General features: G+C 42.6%; 1 protein-coding gene and 1 long non-coding RNA gene across 3 annotated transcripts in view; both read left to right on the forward strand.

Moving 5' to 3' along the window:
- Positions 1–9101, forward strand: part of si:ch211-1e14.1 (UPF0606 protein KIAA1549) — a 52443-nt gene extending 43342 nt beyond the window's left edge. For both annotated transcript variants that reach the window (XM_026999508.3, XM_026999509.3), the window contains 9 exons: positions 822–958; positions 1662–1870; positions 2872–3101; positions 3263–3407; positions 3594–3899; positions 5462–5514; positions 6277–6419; positions 6704–6831; positions 7044–9101. In XM_026999508.3, the coding sequence (XP_026855309.2) occupies positions 822–958; positions 1662–1870; positions 2872–3101; positions 3263–3407; positions 3594–3899; positions 5462–5514; positions 6277–6419; positions 6704–6831; positions 7044–7241 (1549 nt within the window). In that variant the 3' untranslated portion in view covers positions 7242–9101. The remainder of the gene's footprint in view (positions 1–821; positions 959–1661; positions 1871–2871; positions 3102–3262; positions 3408–3593; positions 3900–5461; positions 5515–6276; positions 6420–6703; positions 6832–7043) is intronic.
- Positions 9102–10221: 1120 nt separating this feature from the next.
- LOC145658460 (uncharacterized) lies at positions 10222–11259 on the forward strand. The gene is made up of 3 exons (XR_014124030.1): positions 10222–10351; positions 10503–10865; positions 10958–11259. It is a non-coding gene; the product is annotated as an uncharacterized LOC145658460 (long non-coding RNA).
- Positions 11260–18463: the final 7204 nt, after the last annotated feature.

An 18463-nucleotide genomic window follows, 5' to 3' on the forward strand; every position in this document is an offset into this window, starting at 1 on the left:
AGAACAGTAGAATTACTACACAGACACCATCTCGGTGTGAACTGTAGAATTATCACACATACGGTCTTTGTGTGAACTGTAGAATTACCACACAGACACCATCTCTGTAAACCTAAGAAAATTATTCAGAAACAGTAAACAATATGGATGATTTGCTGTAATGCTCAAAAAGAGGTATACCATTGATTATTGAACTAACCCTTTAGGGCATTACAAATTGTATCTATTTAATATTCAATAAGTCATGACTGGTGACTGTTACTGTTCCAGTTTTTAAGGCAGAAGCTTGACGCTGCCCCACAGCTGTGAGGGTAGTGGCAAACCATCCGAGATGCTCGGTAGGCCTAACTGAGGGAGCTTTGTCATCACGAGTCTTATTTAAATTACATGAGCACTCTTCGGAAGACAGAAGCCTGTCATCTTCCTTTCACATCCCTCCTTGCGAACGCTCATTTAAACTAATATGGAACCGTTTTTAATGCAAGAAGGGAAATGTGTTAATTATGAATTCTTCAACAGATGTTGCTGGGCTGAACTAGCCTTTTCATTTTATTAATCAAAATCTAAATGAGGAAACATTCATAATTTACAGTCGATTACAGTATCCGGGTGAAAGCATCCACTCCACGTGAGTACATGCACAGTGCTGTAATGTGGAGCTTTTTATCTGTGTCAGTGAGGATTACCTTCAGTTTACTCTTACTGTGAAACCTGCTGTCCCTGGCTTCGTACCTGCTGCTCTCTTTAACAGGTGGTGCTGGTAGAGCTCTGATTCTGTAGGAATCCCTTTGTGAGGAACTCGGCTCTGGACTGTTTTGTAGGATTTCACCTTCGGATGGTGATTCGATGGGCAGTGAGCCATCCAGTGAACGGGAGACACCTGAGGAGAACCTGCGGCAGAACGGAGCAAGCGTGGAGTCCAAGCAACAGCGCAGGACAGCTGTCAATGGACTGGACGGTGAGGGTTACTATGCTGATATGGCACTATAACGACTATCTCTCTCTCTCTCTCTCTCTCTCTCTCTCTCTCTCTCTCTCTCTCTCTCTCTCTCTGTGTCTCTTAGGGAGAAATAGGATTAGTAAGAGCATCTCCAGTCTATAAAGTGTGTTGTAGTTTACGGAACAGTTTCTGTGTAATCTATATTTGATTTTCCCATTATGATTCTTTTTTAGGAATACTTCTGAGATGGTATTTTTGGTTGCTATTAATATTTCATCAGATTCAGGACATTTATACATTTTTCTGATATAGACTTAAAATTATAATTGTAGAACTTGAAACCTTTAGTGTCGCTTTATATATTGGATACGGTATGCTGTGTGATAACTGACTCCTCAACGTTATTCTGCAGTCCATATGCCTGGCTGCTAAATCTTTTACTTTATCTGAAAGTCAATACCCACAGAGATACAGCAAGCGCTGCCCCCTGCTGGATTGGACTGGTGTTGTCGATACCTCCACGAACAGAGCATATTTAAGCATTTCATACTGTGACATGAATGGTGCATTCCTTTGTTGTACATGTATGCAAAACTATTTCCAAAGGACTGAAATAATTTAAACATATGAAATCAATGTCTCACACTGGACATATGCCTCATGGTATATGGATTATAAAACTGGTTTTCATACAACAGTGTTCAAACCCTGGTACCTGCAGGTCCTCCTACACTCATAGGTGCAGATGAGCAGGTGTCTTCAGCCTCCATGTTTGAGCATGTGGACCGGATCTCCCGCTCGGCGGACGTGCCCAGCAAACGCTTCTCCGGCAACATCCAGCTGATCGCCCTGCAGCCCATGTCTGCGCTGGCTGTCCCACGGCCCCCAGGCCCCGACCACACGGTCCAGAGTGGCAAGATCAACAAGGAGGTGCGCCTGACCACACATGTCACACTGAATACATCAGACCATACACTCCAGACTGCACACGCCTGACCACACATGCCTGACTGCACACATGACCATACACCCCAGACCACACACTGTATGGGCCAGACCTCACACACATGACCGCACACCCATGACTGTACACTCCAGACCCCAGACACCTGACTGCACATGCTACACTGTATACACCAGACCACATACACCATCCTGCAAACGGCAGACCACACACGCCAGAACACGCACACTAAACTGCACACGCCACACTGTATATTACCAGACCGCACATGCCAGACCACAGTTGCATACAGCAGACTGCACATGCCAGACTGCACACGCCAGACTGCACACACCAGACTGCACATGTCAAACTGCAAATGCCAGCTACACGCTAGATCGAATACACTAAACTGAACATGCCTCATGTCAAATGCCACACATCATGCCAGACCTCACATGCCAAACCCCAAGTGCCAGACTTCACTTCAAGTGAATACAGAATAATTTGCTGCAAGTCTGGTTGCCTTGTCTTAGAATCTAGAATTCAATGACCTGAATGACTAAAACCCTTTGCGGACACTTCTGCCAGTAATTTAGGAACATACACTGTATGTTGTCTCCTAGATAATATAACATCGGAGGATTTTTTAGAACTCCTGTTGTCAACTTTGTAAATGAGGAAGATGATGACAGTATTCACTTACTCAGTAGGTATGGTTAGGATAAAGAGAAGGATATTGTATCACTGTATTGGGAAATAGGAATAGCTCTTTTCCTGTCTCTCCCTCTCTCTTTCTTTCTCTCCCCTCCCTCTCCCTCTCTATCCCTCCCTTTCTCTTCTCTCTTCCTCCCTGCACCTCCCTCCATCTCTATCTCTCTCTCTCTCTCTCTCTCTCTCTCTCTCTCTCTCTCTCTCTCTCTCTTTCCCCACCTCTCTTTCCTTCTGTTTCTTTCTGCTGCGTGTCCTGACTACACCCACTGTTCAGATCCAGGTTGCTCTGAGGCAGAAGTCTGAGATCGAGCACCATCGCAATAAGATCCGTCTGAGGGCTAAGAGGAAAGGCCACTATGACTTCCCTGCCATGGATGATGTCATTGATGGCCTGGGGGACCCTAAAGAGCAGGACCACATCTATCAGAAGGCTCAGATGCAGATTGATAAGATCTTGGACCCAGATGTGCACATTTCCCCCCTCTACACTGAGCCCAAGAAAAGGTTGGGGGCAATGTGGCCAACAGCGGCACTGCTTTAAATAATTTCCATAAACATTCTGGGCTCACGCCTACTTGGCATTATACTTTTAGACTTATCCAATATAATTGTGAGCGTGTGTATGTGTGTTTGTGTTTGTATGTGCATATGCATGTGTGTTATAGTGGCAGAGAGAAGCGTTCTCCTAGGCAGAAGAAGAAGCAATATATGAATGGAGAGGTCCCAGAGGCTGACAGAGACAGGCTCATCACCACTGACAGTGATGGCACATATAAGAAATACCCAGGAGTCAATAATATAGCATATGTGGTCAGTCCCACTGATTCAGTCTTTACTCATCTTTTCGCTTACTTTCTGTTTTTTACTCTTACTTTTGACATTATGTTTACGGTGGCAACAATCAGAGTCTTAATAAGCCATGAATTCAACTGTTTTATTGTTATTATTAAATATGCATATGCATAAGGTATCTACATATTTCTTTGTCCCCTCCAGTCGGATCCAGACCAGGGCCCTGAGCCCAACAGCCCATCACCTACTGATGATGTGTTTCTGGGCCCAGTGTCCCCCCCACCAGGCCATGCCCCCCCTCCTCCACCCTACCTCCTGCCCCCGCAGCCGTCTATAGAGGAGGCCCGCCAGCAGATGCATTCCTTGCTGGACGACGCCTTTGCCCTGGTGTCGCCCACTGCACAGGGTGGTAACGCAGGCTTGTCCCTGCCAGCTGCTCCCTCCAGCCCCCCGTCCCGCGGCCCCCCACCCTGGGGCCCCTCATACCTAGCCGTTAGCCCCTTCCCTGCGGTAAGACTAACTCTGTTGATCACAGGCACAACATATAAGTATTGCTAGTAAAAGGTTATTTTTACCTCTCTTTGGCGAGGTATCAGGTTTTGCCTTCACAGTGACAGTTTTCCCTTTCATACCGCTAACTACAGTATACAGTATACAAACACGCACACGCGCACACACACACACACACACATATATATATATATATATATATATATATATATATATATATATATATATATATATATATATATATATATAGCATTACTTTCAGTAACATTCCTTTTGTCTTTACACATATGCTTTGGCTGGGCTGGGTGCTGGGTGCTGATTTTCCTACGGCTGGATGGGAACAGTATAGCAGGACCCTTTTTGAAAAAGGGCTTGAAGTGACTTTGAAAAACCTGAAGTGGCTATGACTACCCTATAATGAAAGTAAAATAATTTCTATGACGACACTTGCAGATGGACAGTGCATGCAGGGTACACTGACCCATTGATATGGGTTTATTTAGGCACTGGTTATCAGTTTCTAGCAAGACTGGACATTTGGTTATAATAATTAAGTGTGTGTGTTTGAGGTTGGTGTTCGGATGGTGTAAACATTTCTGTGAGGTTGGTATAAAGTTGGTGTAGTATTTCTGTGGGGTAAACATGGTGCTGATATAAGTTGAATACCATATGTGTGCCCCTGGACCTGTCTTGATAGTTACAGACTCAGTTTGTTTGATTCTTCTGAGTGCAAATGAATGATGCTTACTTTCCTCTGATTAAAAACGCAACTCAGAGTGTAGAAGGGTGGATGGGTGAAAGGCAGCGCCTGGTATATATAGCCACTCAATTAATACTGGGTGGAACGTTTTGGCTTGGGAAGCTGGAAGATTGCTAAGTGTTATTATTTGATTAGGTTAATGGTTGGGCTTTATTACATCCCATTTGTGTGTGTGTGTGTGTGTGTGTGTGTGTGTGTGTGTGTGTGTGTGTTTATGAACTGTGTGTAAATGATGAAGTCAGAATTTTAGTTGAATGACATCACCAGATCAAATATTTGGAGTTTTCCCAGATGTGAGAGAAAAGAGGGTTCTGTTCTGAAAGCTGAAAGCTCTTGCTACACTGCTCTATATACTGCGGCGTTTCCTCCACAGAAAAACTGAGAGCTGCATTTGAGTCACTCCTTGTTTTCCTGTTTTAGTTTGACTCATTTTACTCTATCCCATCAATATGAAACCATTAAAGGCAATGAATTCGGGGGGGGGGGGGGGGGGTGCTCAATTGGTGGTGCTTGTAACAGTTGCATTTTTATAAAGAACTGAACTATATGTGGAGCTGGGTGAAGCTTTTATTAAATTCTGGCGGGCTGGAGTTAGATGCACAGGTCCAAAAGTGACTGTACCATTTACACTCTCGGTTGCATTGTGAGTTACCACATACAGGTGCAGGGAATCAGAAAGCATTTAGAATTTTAGAAGTTTAAAATGTTCTAAATTTTAAAATTTTACATTGTGTGCCTGTACGCGTGCCTGTGCCTGTGCGTGGGTGTGACTGTACCTATGTGTGACTGTCTCTTTCCTCAGAGATATGCTGAGTTAGGTCTACCACCTTCTACAGTCCAAGCCTTACTGCACAGGTGAGTTAGAATATTACAAAGCTTTCTCTCTGGGGTCTCTGCATCTGAATGTGTATATACAGCTCTGGGTTCTAATGGACATTTTACTCTTAAATGGTTGCATCCTGAATTTAAAATATTTTTGTTGTGATCCCTTTTGGAAGTCAGACCCGTTTAGATGAAAACACAGTTCAGTATTTACTTTTTAACTGGCTTATAAAATGTATTTTTTTCTCATTCCATTCACCAAGCCAGGAACTAATTGGGGGCGACTAAATTGCCATGTAAAATTAAACAGACAAGTGCAGTGAAGTACTAGACACAACTAGAAGCAGTTAGAAGAAGTTCAGTAGCGTTCGGTAGTTGGGCGTAATCGTTCGGTAGTCGGGCGTGATCGTTCGGTAGTCAGGCGTGATCGTTCAGTAGTCAGACATTATCGTTCAGTAGTCATGCGTCATCATTCAGTAGTCAGGCATGATTTACTGTTTGGTGATGTGTCCCCAATACCCGCGTCCCCATCTACACAGTGTGTCTGTTTGCTTCTCTCTCCTTCCGCATGCCCCAGGTCTGTCCCCCACCCTCAGTCAAAAGCCATTTCACAGTCCCCCATCAATAATTCAAATAAGATAATTTTATTTCATCACTCCTGGTGGCCTGCCTATGCTGTCAGCGCCACACTGGACCTCAGAAACCCCTGCAGGCACACTACAGAGGAAATGATGCAGTCATATGAACAAACACACAGATCAAAGCAACAACTGAGAATATTCTGCGTTATTCTAGGCCAGGATTGGGGTCCCGCTGCCCCCCTGGAGATGCTTTAGGTGGAGAGCAGCTGCCATCTGAGGTGCTCTACAACAGCAGAGGAGCTTACATGGACGAACTGCCCTCTTCTGCCAGGCCACGGCCAGTAGGTGGCTCCACAGGTGTGTGTTTGTACAGCTAATTGAGATGAACAAAGACCTTTCTTCTCTATGTAAAAAACTGCGTCTGATCTGTGGTGTGTGCGTGCATGCATGTTTGTGTGTGTGTGTGTGTGTTGGTTAGGTGGGGGGGTTCAAGCCCCACCATTGCCAAGTTGCCACTGTTGGGCCCCTGAGCAAGGCCCTTAACTCTAAATTGCTCAAGTTGTACTCAGTCATAACTGTAAGTCGCTTTGGATAAAAGTGTCAGCTAAATGCTGTAAGTGTGTGTGTGTGTGTGTGTGTAGGTGCTCAGCTACACCACTTATCCCAGGTGGGTATGTCGAGCAGCATGGGTGAAGGCAGGTCACTTGGTGGTTTAAACTGGGGACCTCATCATGAAGAGGACTTCAGTAAACCTGCTATAAGAGACCCTGTAAGTTCAGCTTTTCCACAGTGCTCACTCTTTCCAGCAACTTCTGCTCTTTTGCTTTTACTGTCACGACTTGTTCCTGGAAAGCTGTTTTCTCCCTGACTTTTCTATCTCCTCCACCTCCCTCACATCTCCTTTCCTTTTTCCTTCCTGTTGGGTTCTGTGCCTTCTCCACACTCCCGACTCTTGCTTACTCTTCCATCTCTGTGTTCCAGACCTCCAGGAATGGAGTAAGGGAGCCAACCGCTCCTCCTGCACACCTGGACACTGTTGCCCTGGGATACTCTAGCTCCGGCCCTCCTGAAGAGTACTCTTCCCCCAGCCACTCGTCCGCCTCACTCATCAAAGCCATTCGGGAGGAGCTCATGCGCCTTTCTCAGAAACAAGCGGCCGTCACCGCCTACCACAGCTGAGCCTTACCCCCAGTCCCTACAGGCTCCGCCCAAAGCTGTACATCATGGCAACTGCACTCTGCTTCCCATGGAAGTGGCTCTGTGAGCAGGGAGGAGCCTGCTACCTTGTTGCCGAAGCACTGTGCTAGGACAGGGCATTCTAACATTTTCATGGGAGTGGCTACATCACTGATAGCTAAAGCTTTACCTGCAACTGAACCTCGTGTCCGATTCTCACCAAACACCCTGTCACTGACTCCTACTTCATCACTGACTCAATACTGCTCCATCCCTGACTCACTACTTCCTCTCTTGGTCTCTGCTCAGCACAGACAGACAAAGCAAAGAAGCTCTTTATGTAAACACAATATTGGGATGGAGGAGGAACTCTTTGATTCAGTACTGGACTTGTACCTTTTCAGCCTCTTAATAGTTTCTGCATTGAAAATGTTTACTTTGCTTAGTGGGATGTCATGGCAACCCAGAATCTTCGATAGCATGCTATCATACTCCTTTTGGCCTATAATCAAGTGAGACTGCAGCTATGACAACCACTACACATTCCTTATTACTTCTGCTGTGCAAGGTGTCTCTCCAAGGAGCAGTATTGTTTGTTTGTTTGTTTTTCACCTGACTAATATTTCCCCAAGCCCTTGTGCTGGTGGACTTTCAGCACTGAAAAGCAGTGTTCTTGATACCTTAAAGAAATGCTTCGGACTGTGCACTATTTTCCTAGATTTTGAGTTTGTCATGTCCCTGTTAACTCCCTTTTCTAGACCCTTCTGTGGTGCTTTTCCTGTTCAGTGTTCTGGTCATGAAACATATGTCACAACATAAGTATGGATCTCAAATACAGTAGCCTTTAAGGTGTGTTGTTTTTTTACTCAGTACACGTCACACTGTTTTTGTTACATATTGCACAGCTCGTTACTTAAGGTCTTGGTTCTGAGTGCCTGGTTCTGAGGTCAATGGTACTCAAGTAAATGCAGAAAGGCGCGGTCTCTAGCCTGCTCTTCAGCATTCCCTCGGCTCAGTTGTTCTGATGCATTCCTGATGAAGCATTTCTCAGTTTGTTAACTTTATCCCTTTAAGACTATGCTGAAAAATGCTGAATCATTCCCACATTATTTTCTCCCAGAACATGCACTGCATTGTCTGTAAATGATTAGTATTTAATGGAGACATTTCATAAAATAAAAGGCCTAAAAGTATTTTTCCAAATTAATAGTAACAGTTAATCAATAATACTAATTAAGTAATAGTACTAATTAACATTTTGAATTCAAAATAGAACACAAAGTAATTTGGTTCAATGATCAAAGTATTACTTCACCGAACTTCTAATTGGTATGTTGCTAGATCATTTTCCAAATATTCTGGAGGCTGATGCAATACAGTGCTTAAAGCGCTGATGTGATTTCACCGAATTAAATTTACAATGTATCAATTTACAGTATAACTACAGTATAACTGGATTGCGTGTACAATCCACCGGTCACTGTGTATAATGCTTGTGTGTATGTTTTCTGAGTTCAATATTCAGTTGGTCTTTCCAGCCACATGGAACTCAGACACTCGCTCAATCTATGGTACTCACCCTCACCCTTCTGTACATGTTTTAACATTATTTATGCTCAAAATTGTGTTCTTACTTTTCCCAAACATGTCGTGTTGATTGTTTAGATTGCTCAGTTAAAAAAGAAAATGATAGAAAAGAATTGTTCCTCTGAACATAACTGAACTGTTTCAGAGTTTTTCAGTTTCTGTTGTTTGAGTTTTCGTTGAGTTGAATGGTGTGATGGAACTGCCTTTTCCTGTAGTTAAGATTTAACAATTCTTTATTTAAATGACAATTAAAATAATAAAAAACAATCATCTGGATTTGCATGGTTCACTGAACTTGCGCGCTTCCCTGAACAGTTAAAGAGGCACTGAATAGATAACGGTAGCCATTCCTGTTAATGTTCTCCACATGTCCACTGTTGAAACTAAGAGCACACACCTTGCCTGGCCTTGGCCTACTTTCTTACAATGGTCTGTGATCTTGCAGCAGTATCTGCTTGGCTTGCTTTGCATCTTAACTATATAGAGCGCCATCTGCTGGCAAGATTATCTGTGTGGGCTTACTGGACACAAAGTAGAAGATTGTCAACATTGCTTTTAGTTAAAGGAAAGGAAATTGCTGTACTGGCACTTTCTACAATGTACTATACTACTCTCAGGCAATTTAGTTTTACTTAAGAAAATGTTTTTTCAGTAATATGATTATATTTAAAACATTTTCTAAATAGTGCTACACACATCCACAATGCAAAAGAATGAAACATTTACATGGCTGAGCTCACGTTTCTACATAGCACATATGGCTCCTCTGCACTCTCACTGGGCTGGAAACTGAAGTCCTGTTTACATACTTAAACAAAAGAGGCCATTAATGATTCATTAGCTCTCTGCAGTCCAATTTGTATGCCGTGTAACGTGATGAGCTAACGTTTACATCATCAAATTCTCAAACACAAAATGTGTTTTCAGATCTATCCCAGACGTTTGAAGATCATGGTTTTGATGTTCCATAAATGCATATGTGAACTGAGATGTCTAAAATGAACTGCTCAACCCATTTTGCCAGAACATAACTCTTTATGTGAAAACATGAAGGAGTGCATGAAAGTCCTTTCCTGCTGCTCTTTCCCATAATCACCTGCTGCAGGACAGGAGCAGACAAAACAGGGAAGGCTAGACACTACGTTAACACTCCCTTTGTCTAGACATGAATATTTCACTGTCAGTAATACCAGACCATTTGACCCTGGTTTCTAAGTATATTTCTTTTACATTTATGGTGCATTGTGCGATGGCTCTGATAACACTTTGCTGTTCTCAACCTCTCGGTTGTGGTTAGGTTTTGCATGGGGGGTATCACTTACTACTGACCCGGAATCCAACACCTCATCAGCAGCACGGCCACTGGATAGATAGATGGATAATGCTGTACAATGCTGGAAGGGCGAGTAGCTCCCCATTCAACCCGACACCCTGGTCTCACAAACGTCACTCTCTGGTTGCTTCACAACCACTCTAACACAGCACCAGCGAGCAGGACATAGGAGAGATGGAGAGCGGAAAGGAAGGTAAACCAGAGACATAGTTTGGTTTGTGTTTTAAGTCGTGTAGACATAGCTTGAGACTTTTTTCACTGGTCACACTGAGAAGTGCCAGTGTCATGCTGAGGCGAGGTATCACTCTAAAGCAGGATATGGCCTTGGTCCTATAACATTGCAGGGGGATCTGCAGAGACGCCACAGCTTCTGGATCTCAAACCGATGCAAGAATCACATCAAGGTGTAAATTGGTGGGAATCTTCTTTTTCTACAGTCTCCACCGCACGTCTGTGGTGGCGGCGCATGGCTCTGCTCCTCGGTGCTCCTTCTGGGCCGTGGCCCGGCAAGTCCTGCCATCGTGATGCGTGAGCTCCCCTGCTCCTCTCTCCAGCACTGTTTCGGGGCCCCTACGGATGTGTCTTCCGAGCCTGACAGCTGCCTGGACTTGGAGCTCTGTGGAACCCAGGCACACGCCAACCCCGTCCCCATCGTTCTTAGCCAGCCTAGACCAGCCCGTCCTCCAGAAGCCCAGCACCAGCCGGCAGTAAGCTGCATCTCACTCCACACCAAAACTAATGGAATTCGGTCTAAAGAGCGCGTTCCCGATGACAAGCACATCTTTCACTCCCACCTCAGCTCGGAGGGGCTGTCAGAAGGACTGTCAGAGGGGGCATCAGAGGAAGACAGCCTCCATGACGAGAGTCCAGTTCCAGACTCAGGGTATCCACATATACCTCGGCCATCCATCATTAAACCACAGAAGGTAAGAGTGCAAGAGGGAGGGTTTGATAGTCAAATAAATGATATTTACCGATAGTTTAAAAACACCTTTGAGGGTCGTGTAGGAATGTGCACTGGACATGTTAATGATTGCTAAATAATCACAGGTCAAGTCATCACAGACACTCACACAAATACATAATTACATACTGGCTCTGCTTGGGTACTACTAGCAGTGTCTGATGGGCTTTATTTCCCTATTTTCTCAACTGTACAGTTACCTGCTCTTACTAAAGGAACACTCTCAAGTTCATATGTCCTTTATTACAGATCATCTTTACAGCACTATAAGGTTTACAACTATACAACCTTATTCTATGACTATGAGGTCTATGTCCACAATCCCCACTAGAGGGTAACGCTACTTCAGGCCATGGCAAGTCATGTTTAAACTGCCAGCCCAAATAAATATTAGGCATATCGAGGTAGATTTTTTTTATATTATGGATAACAAAAACAAAAACAAACAAGCAAAATGATGTATTATATACAAATATATTATATTTTATAAACAAAATTCTATATTATATACAAATATATTCTAAACAAAATTATATATTTATATCCAATCAAAACTACATATAATATATATACAATTGAATCAAAACTACATTAGGAGATGCTCTCAAATCCGAATCCAATCGGATTTTACAGATGCAATTCGATCTGGACGCTTCGGATGCTCAAATCGGATTTCAAAGTGTCTTTTGCGTTACTTGCAATGCAACAAACGTCAAATGTATAGTGAAGGAAGTGCTGGGACTCAATAAGAGATTCACCCCAGAGAATCTGTAGGAGAATTTGAAAGAGAACAGCATTCTCCATCAGTAAGTTTATCTGGTGCAACATAAGTGATTGTTTAGAAGACTAGATTATGCACTATGTATCTCCTGCCTCTGCGTTAGAAATCCGTGTCACCAGCAGAGCCACGAAGTTACTGAAGCCTACATCCTGACCACAGCAACCCAGGTAGATAGGTTAGTGATATATGGAAACATAAATCTGATCTGATCCCTTGCAAATATCAACGCCGACAGTTGTCTCAAAAGACCTGAGTTGAGAAACAACTTACTTGCACTCTGACCATAGCCTAAGAGAAAGAGCTCAAGACCTGATCAAGAACAAGATCAGACAGAAACTAATCTGACATTGTTTAATCTAACATTAAATCTAACGACTGAAAGAATATAATTTAACTAGTCAGAGAGAGATCAGTGTAAGAATTTTTAATTGTTTTTAATGTTTATACATTTAATTGCATTTCTTTAGATTTTTACAGCTTGTTTGTGTGTTTGTTTGTTACTGTTTTACAAAAAGGGAGGACATGTTTTTAAGACATTTCTGTAAACCATCTCTCTCTGTGTGTTTTAATTGTTCTCTCTGTCTCTCTCTCTCTCTCTCTCTCTCTCTCTCTCTCTCTCTCTCTGTCTTTCTTTTTCTTTCTGTATGTCTCTTTCTCTGTCCCGCCGGAATGCGTCCTTCCATACTTAGAGATATGTTATTATTATCATGATATTTGCAATCCTTGGAAAAGACTTATGTAGCCTTTCTAGAGAAGAGGGGTGTTATTCACTGCTGCACACAGCCCCAATTATTCTGCCTCAAAGGATCCATTAGGCCTACTCTGTGATTTTCCCAGTAATGGGCTGTGTGTCTGTTTCACCTTTTTTTTTTTTTGAAATGAAGTTTGTTCAAATAAATCAAATGAATCTTATTTCTGTTTGAATGAGTGTCCTCTGATGTCTAAACTTGATGGAGATCTGAACTATTTGTAATGTTCATCTGAAACACTTAATGCAGGTCACTGAGTGGTTTGTTTGCCATTGTAAGCTGTGGGTGGATTTGGGTGGGTGACTTTTAGCTTTGGATTACATTCAACAGACAGACAGTTATCAAGAAAGAAGAGGCCCAGATCGACTGTTTTCTTTGTTCTTTGTTTTCTTACTCTGTGCCGGGAACAGGAGTGTCCTGTCCAGGAAGCCCAGGCTGACTGCAGAAGTCATATAGAGACAGAGGATGAACCATTATCAGGTGACTCACAAACACACACATACACATGTGAACACTGATATCTTGAATAAAAGAAAAACAGAGGATAGAGGGTGGGAGAGAATTGGTTTCCTCTCTGTGTCCCTGACAGAGAACAGGAGAGGAAACACATACACACAGTGGAAAAAGGACAGTAATGATACAGACATAGTGGAAAACATAATGACATAGAGGCCTACAGTGAGCCATCTCCAGCATAATGGAGCCTGTCTGATTGCAGCTCTGTGGGTGTGTTCTCCTCCATGTAGACTGGTCAACTCTGATAAACAAAAAGGAAACTTTGAGTTTTATTACTTTTGCACTGTCTCATTATGGCTGGATGATTTAAGGGACATACAGAACAGTCTCTCCCTCTCTTTCTCCAATATAGCAAACATACTGAAACATCATCAGTGGCTTTAGCAGTGTCCCTGTTCCTTTCAGAGAGTTTTGCTCTACTGTCTGTCCCCACTTCATTCTCTAATATTAAATAGTTAATATTGTTGCAGTGTGCGTGTGTCTGCATATGTGTGTATCTGCATATGTGTGTATATGTCTGTGTGCGTGTGAGCTTGTGTGAGCTTGTGTGTGTGTGTGTGTGTGTGACTATGTTCTTGTGTGTGCATGTGTTTTTTCCTGCTCTGAATTGAAGAATCTGCTGGTTCAGCATATTTACAGTGAGTGGGCCAGTGGATGATCCTCTTTCTGTTGTTATCTGTCTGTAAATCCTGCTCCACTGTGACATGTTAGTGTTACTGACAAACAAAGCTTCAGAGAAACAGAGCAACACAAAAAAAATCTGTAGTGTTTGACAGAAACATCCTTGTGGACTTCCCTTGTGATTTTCCTTTTGCGTCCTTCACCTCCCATTGTTTCTCTCTCTCTCCCTCTGTCTCTGCCACCCTATCTGTCTCTCTTTCTTTCACACTGTCTCTCTTTCCCTTTTCTCTGTCTATCTTCTGCATGCCTGCAGCCTCCTAGGTTTGTGACCACCATTTAGGACTGATTCATTGGCATTTACATTATGGGAGTAGAAAAACATTATTGCATCATCATCTCTGAATCCCGCCCCCAAATCGCATTCATCATTGGATTCCCTGAGATCCATTAGCCTAAGTGCTCAGGGTACTGAGAAAGCAGCTCTGATTTAAGGATGAGAGTCGTCTTTAAGCTTAAAGCCTGTTCTAGTTGCTCGAAATGCAGTGATATTCAGCCTAATGAGCTATATCATCTGCTGTCATTCATTATAAAGGCAGAACAGGGTCCAGCCCAAGTTAATTGTCTTAAGCAGTTGTGCTTAATCTGAAGGAATGATGGTCTGATCATTTTGTTTGAAGGTACCTTCAAGAAACCGCATTTAAAATATGACGTACTGACATACATTAGTTCTGCTGATAAAAATGCTGTATGCTGTCATGTCTGTCATAGGGATATATAAATAGGCAGGTGACAAAGACTTCCATGGTGACCACCAGACTAACCAGCTAAACTTAACCCTAATCCCTGTGGTCAGAGCTGACCAGATAACCTGAGATCAAGGTCGGGCATGCTCACTCCAGCTTTGCTGTAGCTGCTCTTCAGTTAAACCAACTTGGTGTATGTATTTGAACATTTTTCCTCACAAGCATTGCGATATTATATTAAATTTAGTTTGTGAAATTAGTTTTAGTTTTAGTTGTTCTCTTCACTGCCATGTTAACAGGATATTTTGAGTTGTATTTAGACCCCATGAGAAACTGTAAAAGCAGTACATTTCTCGGTGCAGTGGCATCGCACTGGAATTCCACTTAAATGGGCAAAAACCATCAGTGTTGTTGAATGCGTGTGTCCGACCCCTTGTGGATACTGCTGCTCCAGTGCCCTTTCAGTAGTCAGCACTGATGGCACAAGCATGTCTGGCATCTGCCTAGGAAGCAGCAGCAGCAGGTGGAGAACCGACCTGTAAGCACTGAGACTTAGAAAACTTTAATGTGCTCAAAGAGTAGCACAGCACAAAACATGTAAACACAAAAGGCATGTCAAATAATCAACAAGCAAAGTTTATAATCAGACCTTGTCTGGCTTCTCAGTCAGACTGGTCAGGTATGGATGGTAGAGGTCAGTCTGTTGCTCCTTCCTACTATACACACTCTCAGTATAAGATAAATATACACTCTCTTATAAAGGAGAGTATGAATTGTGCTATCAATGTTTTAAAAGTTTAGTTTTCTAAGAGCATACAAATAGTATCATTTAGAACTAGACCATATTTGACTTCATCCTGCTCCAACAGGCTGCCCAAAGCAGTGTCATCCACATACTTAATTACATGGCATCCAGGGTATCTGCTAAGACAACAATCCATATATATAATATATAGCAAAGTTAACAGCATGCAACTCTGAGGTGTGCCAATCAAGGTAAAATGCAGCTCTAACATAGTGTTTCCCACCCTTTAACTAAGGAGGCCAAAAGATCTGTCCTTCATTATTACATCTTTTTGATATAATTGCAAAATAAATGTAAAAGTAACAAATTTAAAATGTCCAAATACTTCACTATTAAAATTGACTGGTTTAAGTACAATATCATAATCAGTAGTGTTTTGATGATGAACATAATGCTACATATATGTGTAATAAGACTGAAAGGAGAATTTGTATTTTTTTCTTTCAGTAATGCAAATTTAATTTGTATGTGTATGTGCCCTGGACAAGAAAAAACTAAGAAAGAACAGTAGCTATGTTACATTTTGTAAAGCACAACTACTCAACAGTCATGTGGATGTGTGTATATGTCCTTTCCTGTCCTTCTTTGGTGGGTGTATCAGTAAGAGTACAAGTTTTTGAGGGGGTTGGAGTAGTGTGAGTGTGGTGGGTGTGTCAGGAAGAGTATGACTGACAGCCTGGCCTCTGGCCCCACAAGGCTATGAGCTCATCCAGCTTTCAACAGAAAGCAATAAACATTGCATTTGAAGCTGTTTTTCATAGTGGACCAATACATTCTAGTCAGAAAGTAAATGAGAATTGACTGATTATAGATTATTGGGTGGTAAAAAAAAAAGGTCTCTGGTCAGCTACACTGTTTGTCTCCATTTAAAGCATGAAGACTTTGGTTATTGCATTTGTGCATGTATTAACATTTGAGAATTTTTATACATGTGGTATGTGCAGTTGTTACACCTGACGCACGGTGTTACACCTGAGATTTGTTGTCTATGGTGCACTTGCCACAATCATATGAGTGATTGTCCATGTCCAGTGTAACATACCTTCCTCCTGTGATTACAAATTACAAATTATTATTAGTATTAGTATCATTACACCTTAAAGGGTTCCTATTATGCTTATCTGTTTTCCCTGTTCCTTTAGTGTGTAATATTGCTTTTTGTGCATGTAAAAAGTTACAAAGCCCAAAATACACGCTAGAGCGAGTAATTCTATCCCATAGTGGTTTAACAGTGGTTTAGTTAATATAATCCCTGATTCACTAACAGAGTGAAGTGTTTCACTATGGGAATTGTCCTGGGCATGACCAACTATTTAAGCTGCAATGACATCACATCTGATTATGATGCCTGTACAGCTACATTCTACCCATCAGAATAAGTTATTCCAGAGAGATTTCTTCCCTATCTGGGTAGGGATAGTAGAAATTCCCCTCTCTCCTGTGACAGCACTCCTCCAAAGTGGAAGGATCCAAGGCTGGCCTGCAAGACGTTGCACAGTGACATCCAGTACTTGGCTGACCAGTGTGGAGTTATCAGAATTAGAGACAGGCCCAGTGCCCTTACTCTGGCCATCTTGCAGGAATCAGACTCAGGGGCAGAAACTCATAAAAAAAGGATGTTTGGCCATGGGTGGGCTAAAGTATTTACACCCAGCAGTGCATTTCAACCAGTACAGAAAAATACAGAAGACAATACACATTGTCTGACTGAATCTCTGCCATAACTGAGCCACCACTTGAGGGTGAAATCTCCAATCTCTATCCAGAGGGTTTCTCTTTGACAGCAGATCCTCCCCTCTGTTCAGTATCCCCACTTCAAATGTTGCGAGGAAAGGCAGAAACTGTGTGCTGTACCATAAGAGAAGATTTCTTAACCCAATTAATTCTTTCCCGCCCTCCAACACGCAGGTTTCCAGAGGTATCTCAGCATGCTTGACTGACATTGCGTCATAGGTGACTGCCCACCATTTGAAACTCAACCCCAGTAAAACTGAGCTTCTGTACATCCCAGGCCCTTACCATGACCTCACAGTTTCCTTCGAGAACTCCTTCATATCACCATCTGAAGCGGCTCATAGCCTGGGCATAACTTTGGTCTACCAGTTGTAGTTTTCAAATCTGACCTGGTCTTGCAGATTTCTCCTTTGTAACATATGAAATATAACACCCTTTCTCTCGCAGGAAGCTGCCCAGGTGCTTGTGCAGTCTCTAGTGATCTCAGAGCTAGACTACTGCAACTCACTATTTGCTGGTCTTCTGCTAAGAGCCATCAGACCTCTACAACCTTTCTAGAATGCAGCAGCACAAATAGTCTTAAAACTTCCAAAGTTCACACGTCACTCCGCTGCTGCGTTACCTCCATTGGCTTCCAGTAGCTGCCTGCATCAGATTTAAAACATTGATGCTTGCCTAAACGGCCAAAAATGGACCAGCCTGTCTATACAATATGTCAATGGTCAAAGCCCAATCTGTACCTTGAGTACTTCAAACCTCAAGTACGGCTTGACTTGAAATACCACGCTTCAATTCTCATGGAAGACAAGCAATGATACTATTCTCTGTCCTGGCTCCCAGATGGTGGAACGAACTTCCTCTGGCTGTCCAAACAGCAGAGTCCTTTGTAGTCTTCAAACGCAGACTAAAGACCCATCTATTTGTGGGCTATTTAAATGACCATTGATCCTGTACCTATGTTGAGTAACTGAAACGCTAGCACTTATTGTAGGGTATTTTTTGTTGCTGCACTCATTGTTGTCTGAGACAGTGCTTATACATGTTTTGCCCTGCTAGGCATCAGCATTGATCCCTGTGTTTCAACAGTATTCCAGTTCAATGGTAGCTTGAACTGTAGCTTACTTTACTGGCTAGAATACACTTTAGAGTAAATGACAAAGCACTTTTGTAAATCGCTCTGGATTGTAAATTGTAAATGTTTCTGTGAAGCAGTAATAGCAATTGATATAGAATATCACCAAGGAGATAGAAGGAAATCCCTGAAGTGCCTCACTGCCAAAAAACTGCAAGAGGATTCAGATCTCTTATGTGCGCCTGACTCGATTGTGGAGACAACATACCATTCATGACTTTGCCCATAGAAGCTGCCCCCCAGCCTGTCAGGGATGCATC

This window comes from Electrophorus electricus, chromosome 6, assembly GCF_041902795.1.
Source record: "Electrophorus electricus isolate QZ-2024a chromosome 6, ASM4190279v1, whole genome shotgun sequence".
In the NCBI taxonomy this organism is placed as follows: Eukaryota; Metazoa; Chordata; class Actinopteri; order Gymnotiformes; family Gymnotidae; genus Electrophorus; species Electrophorus electricus.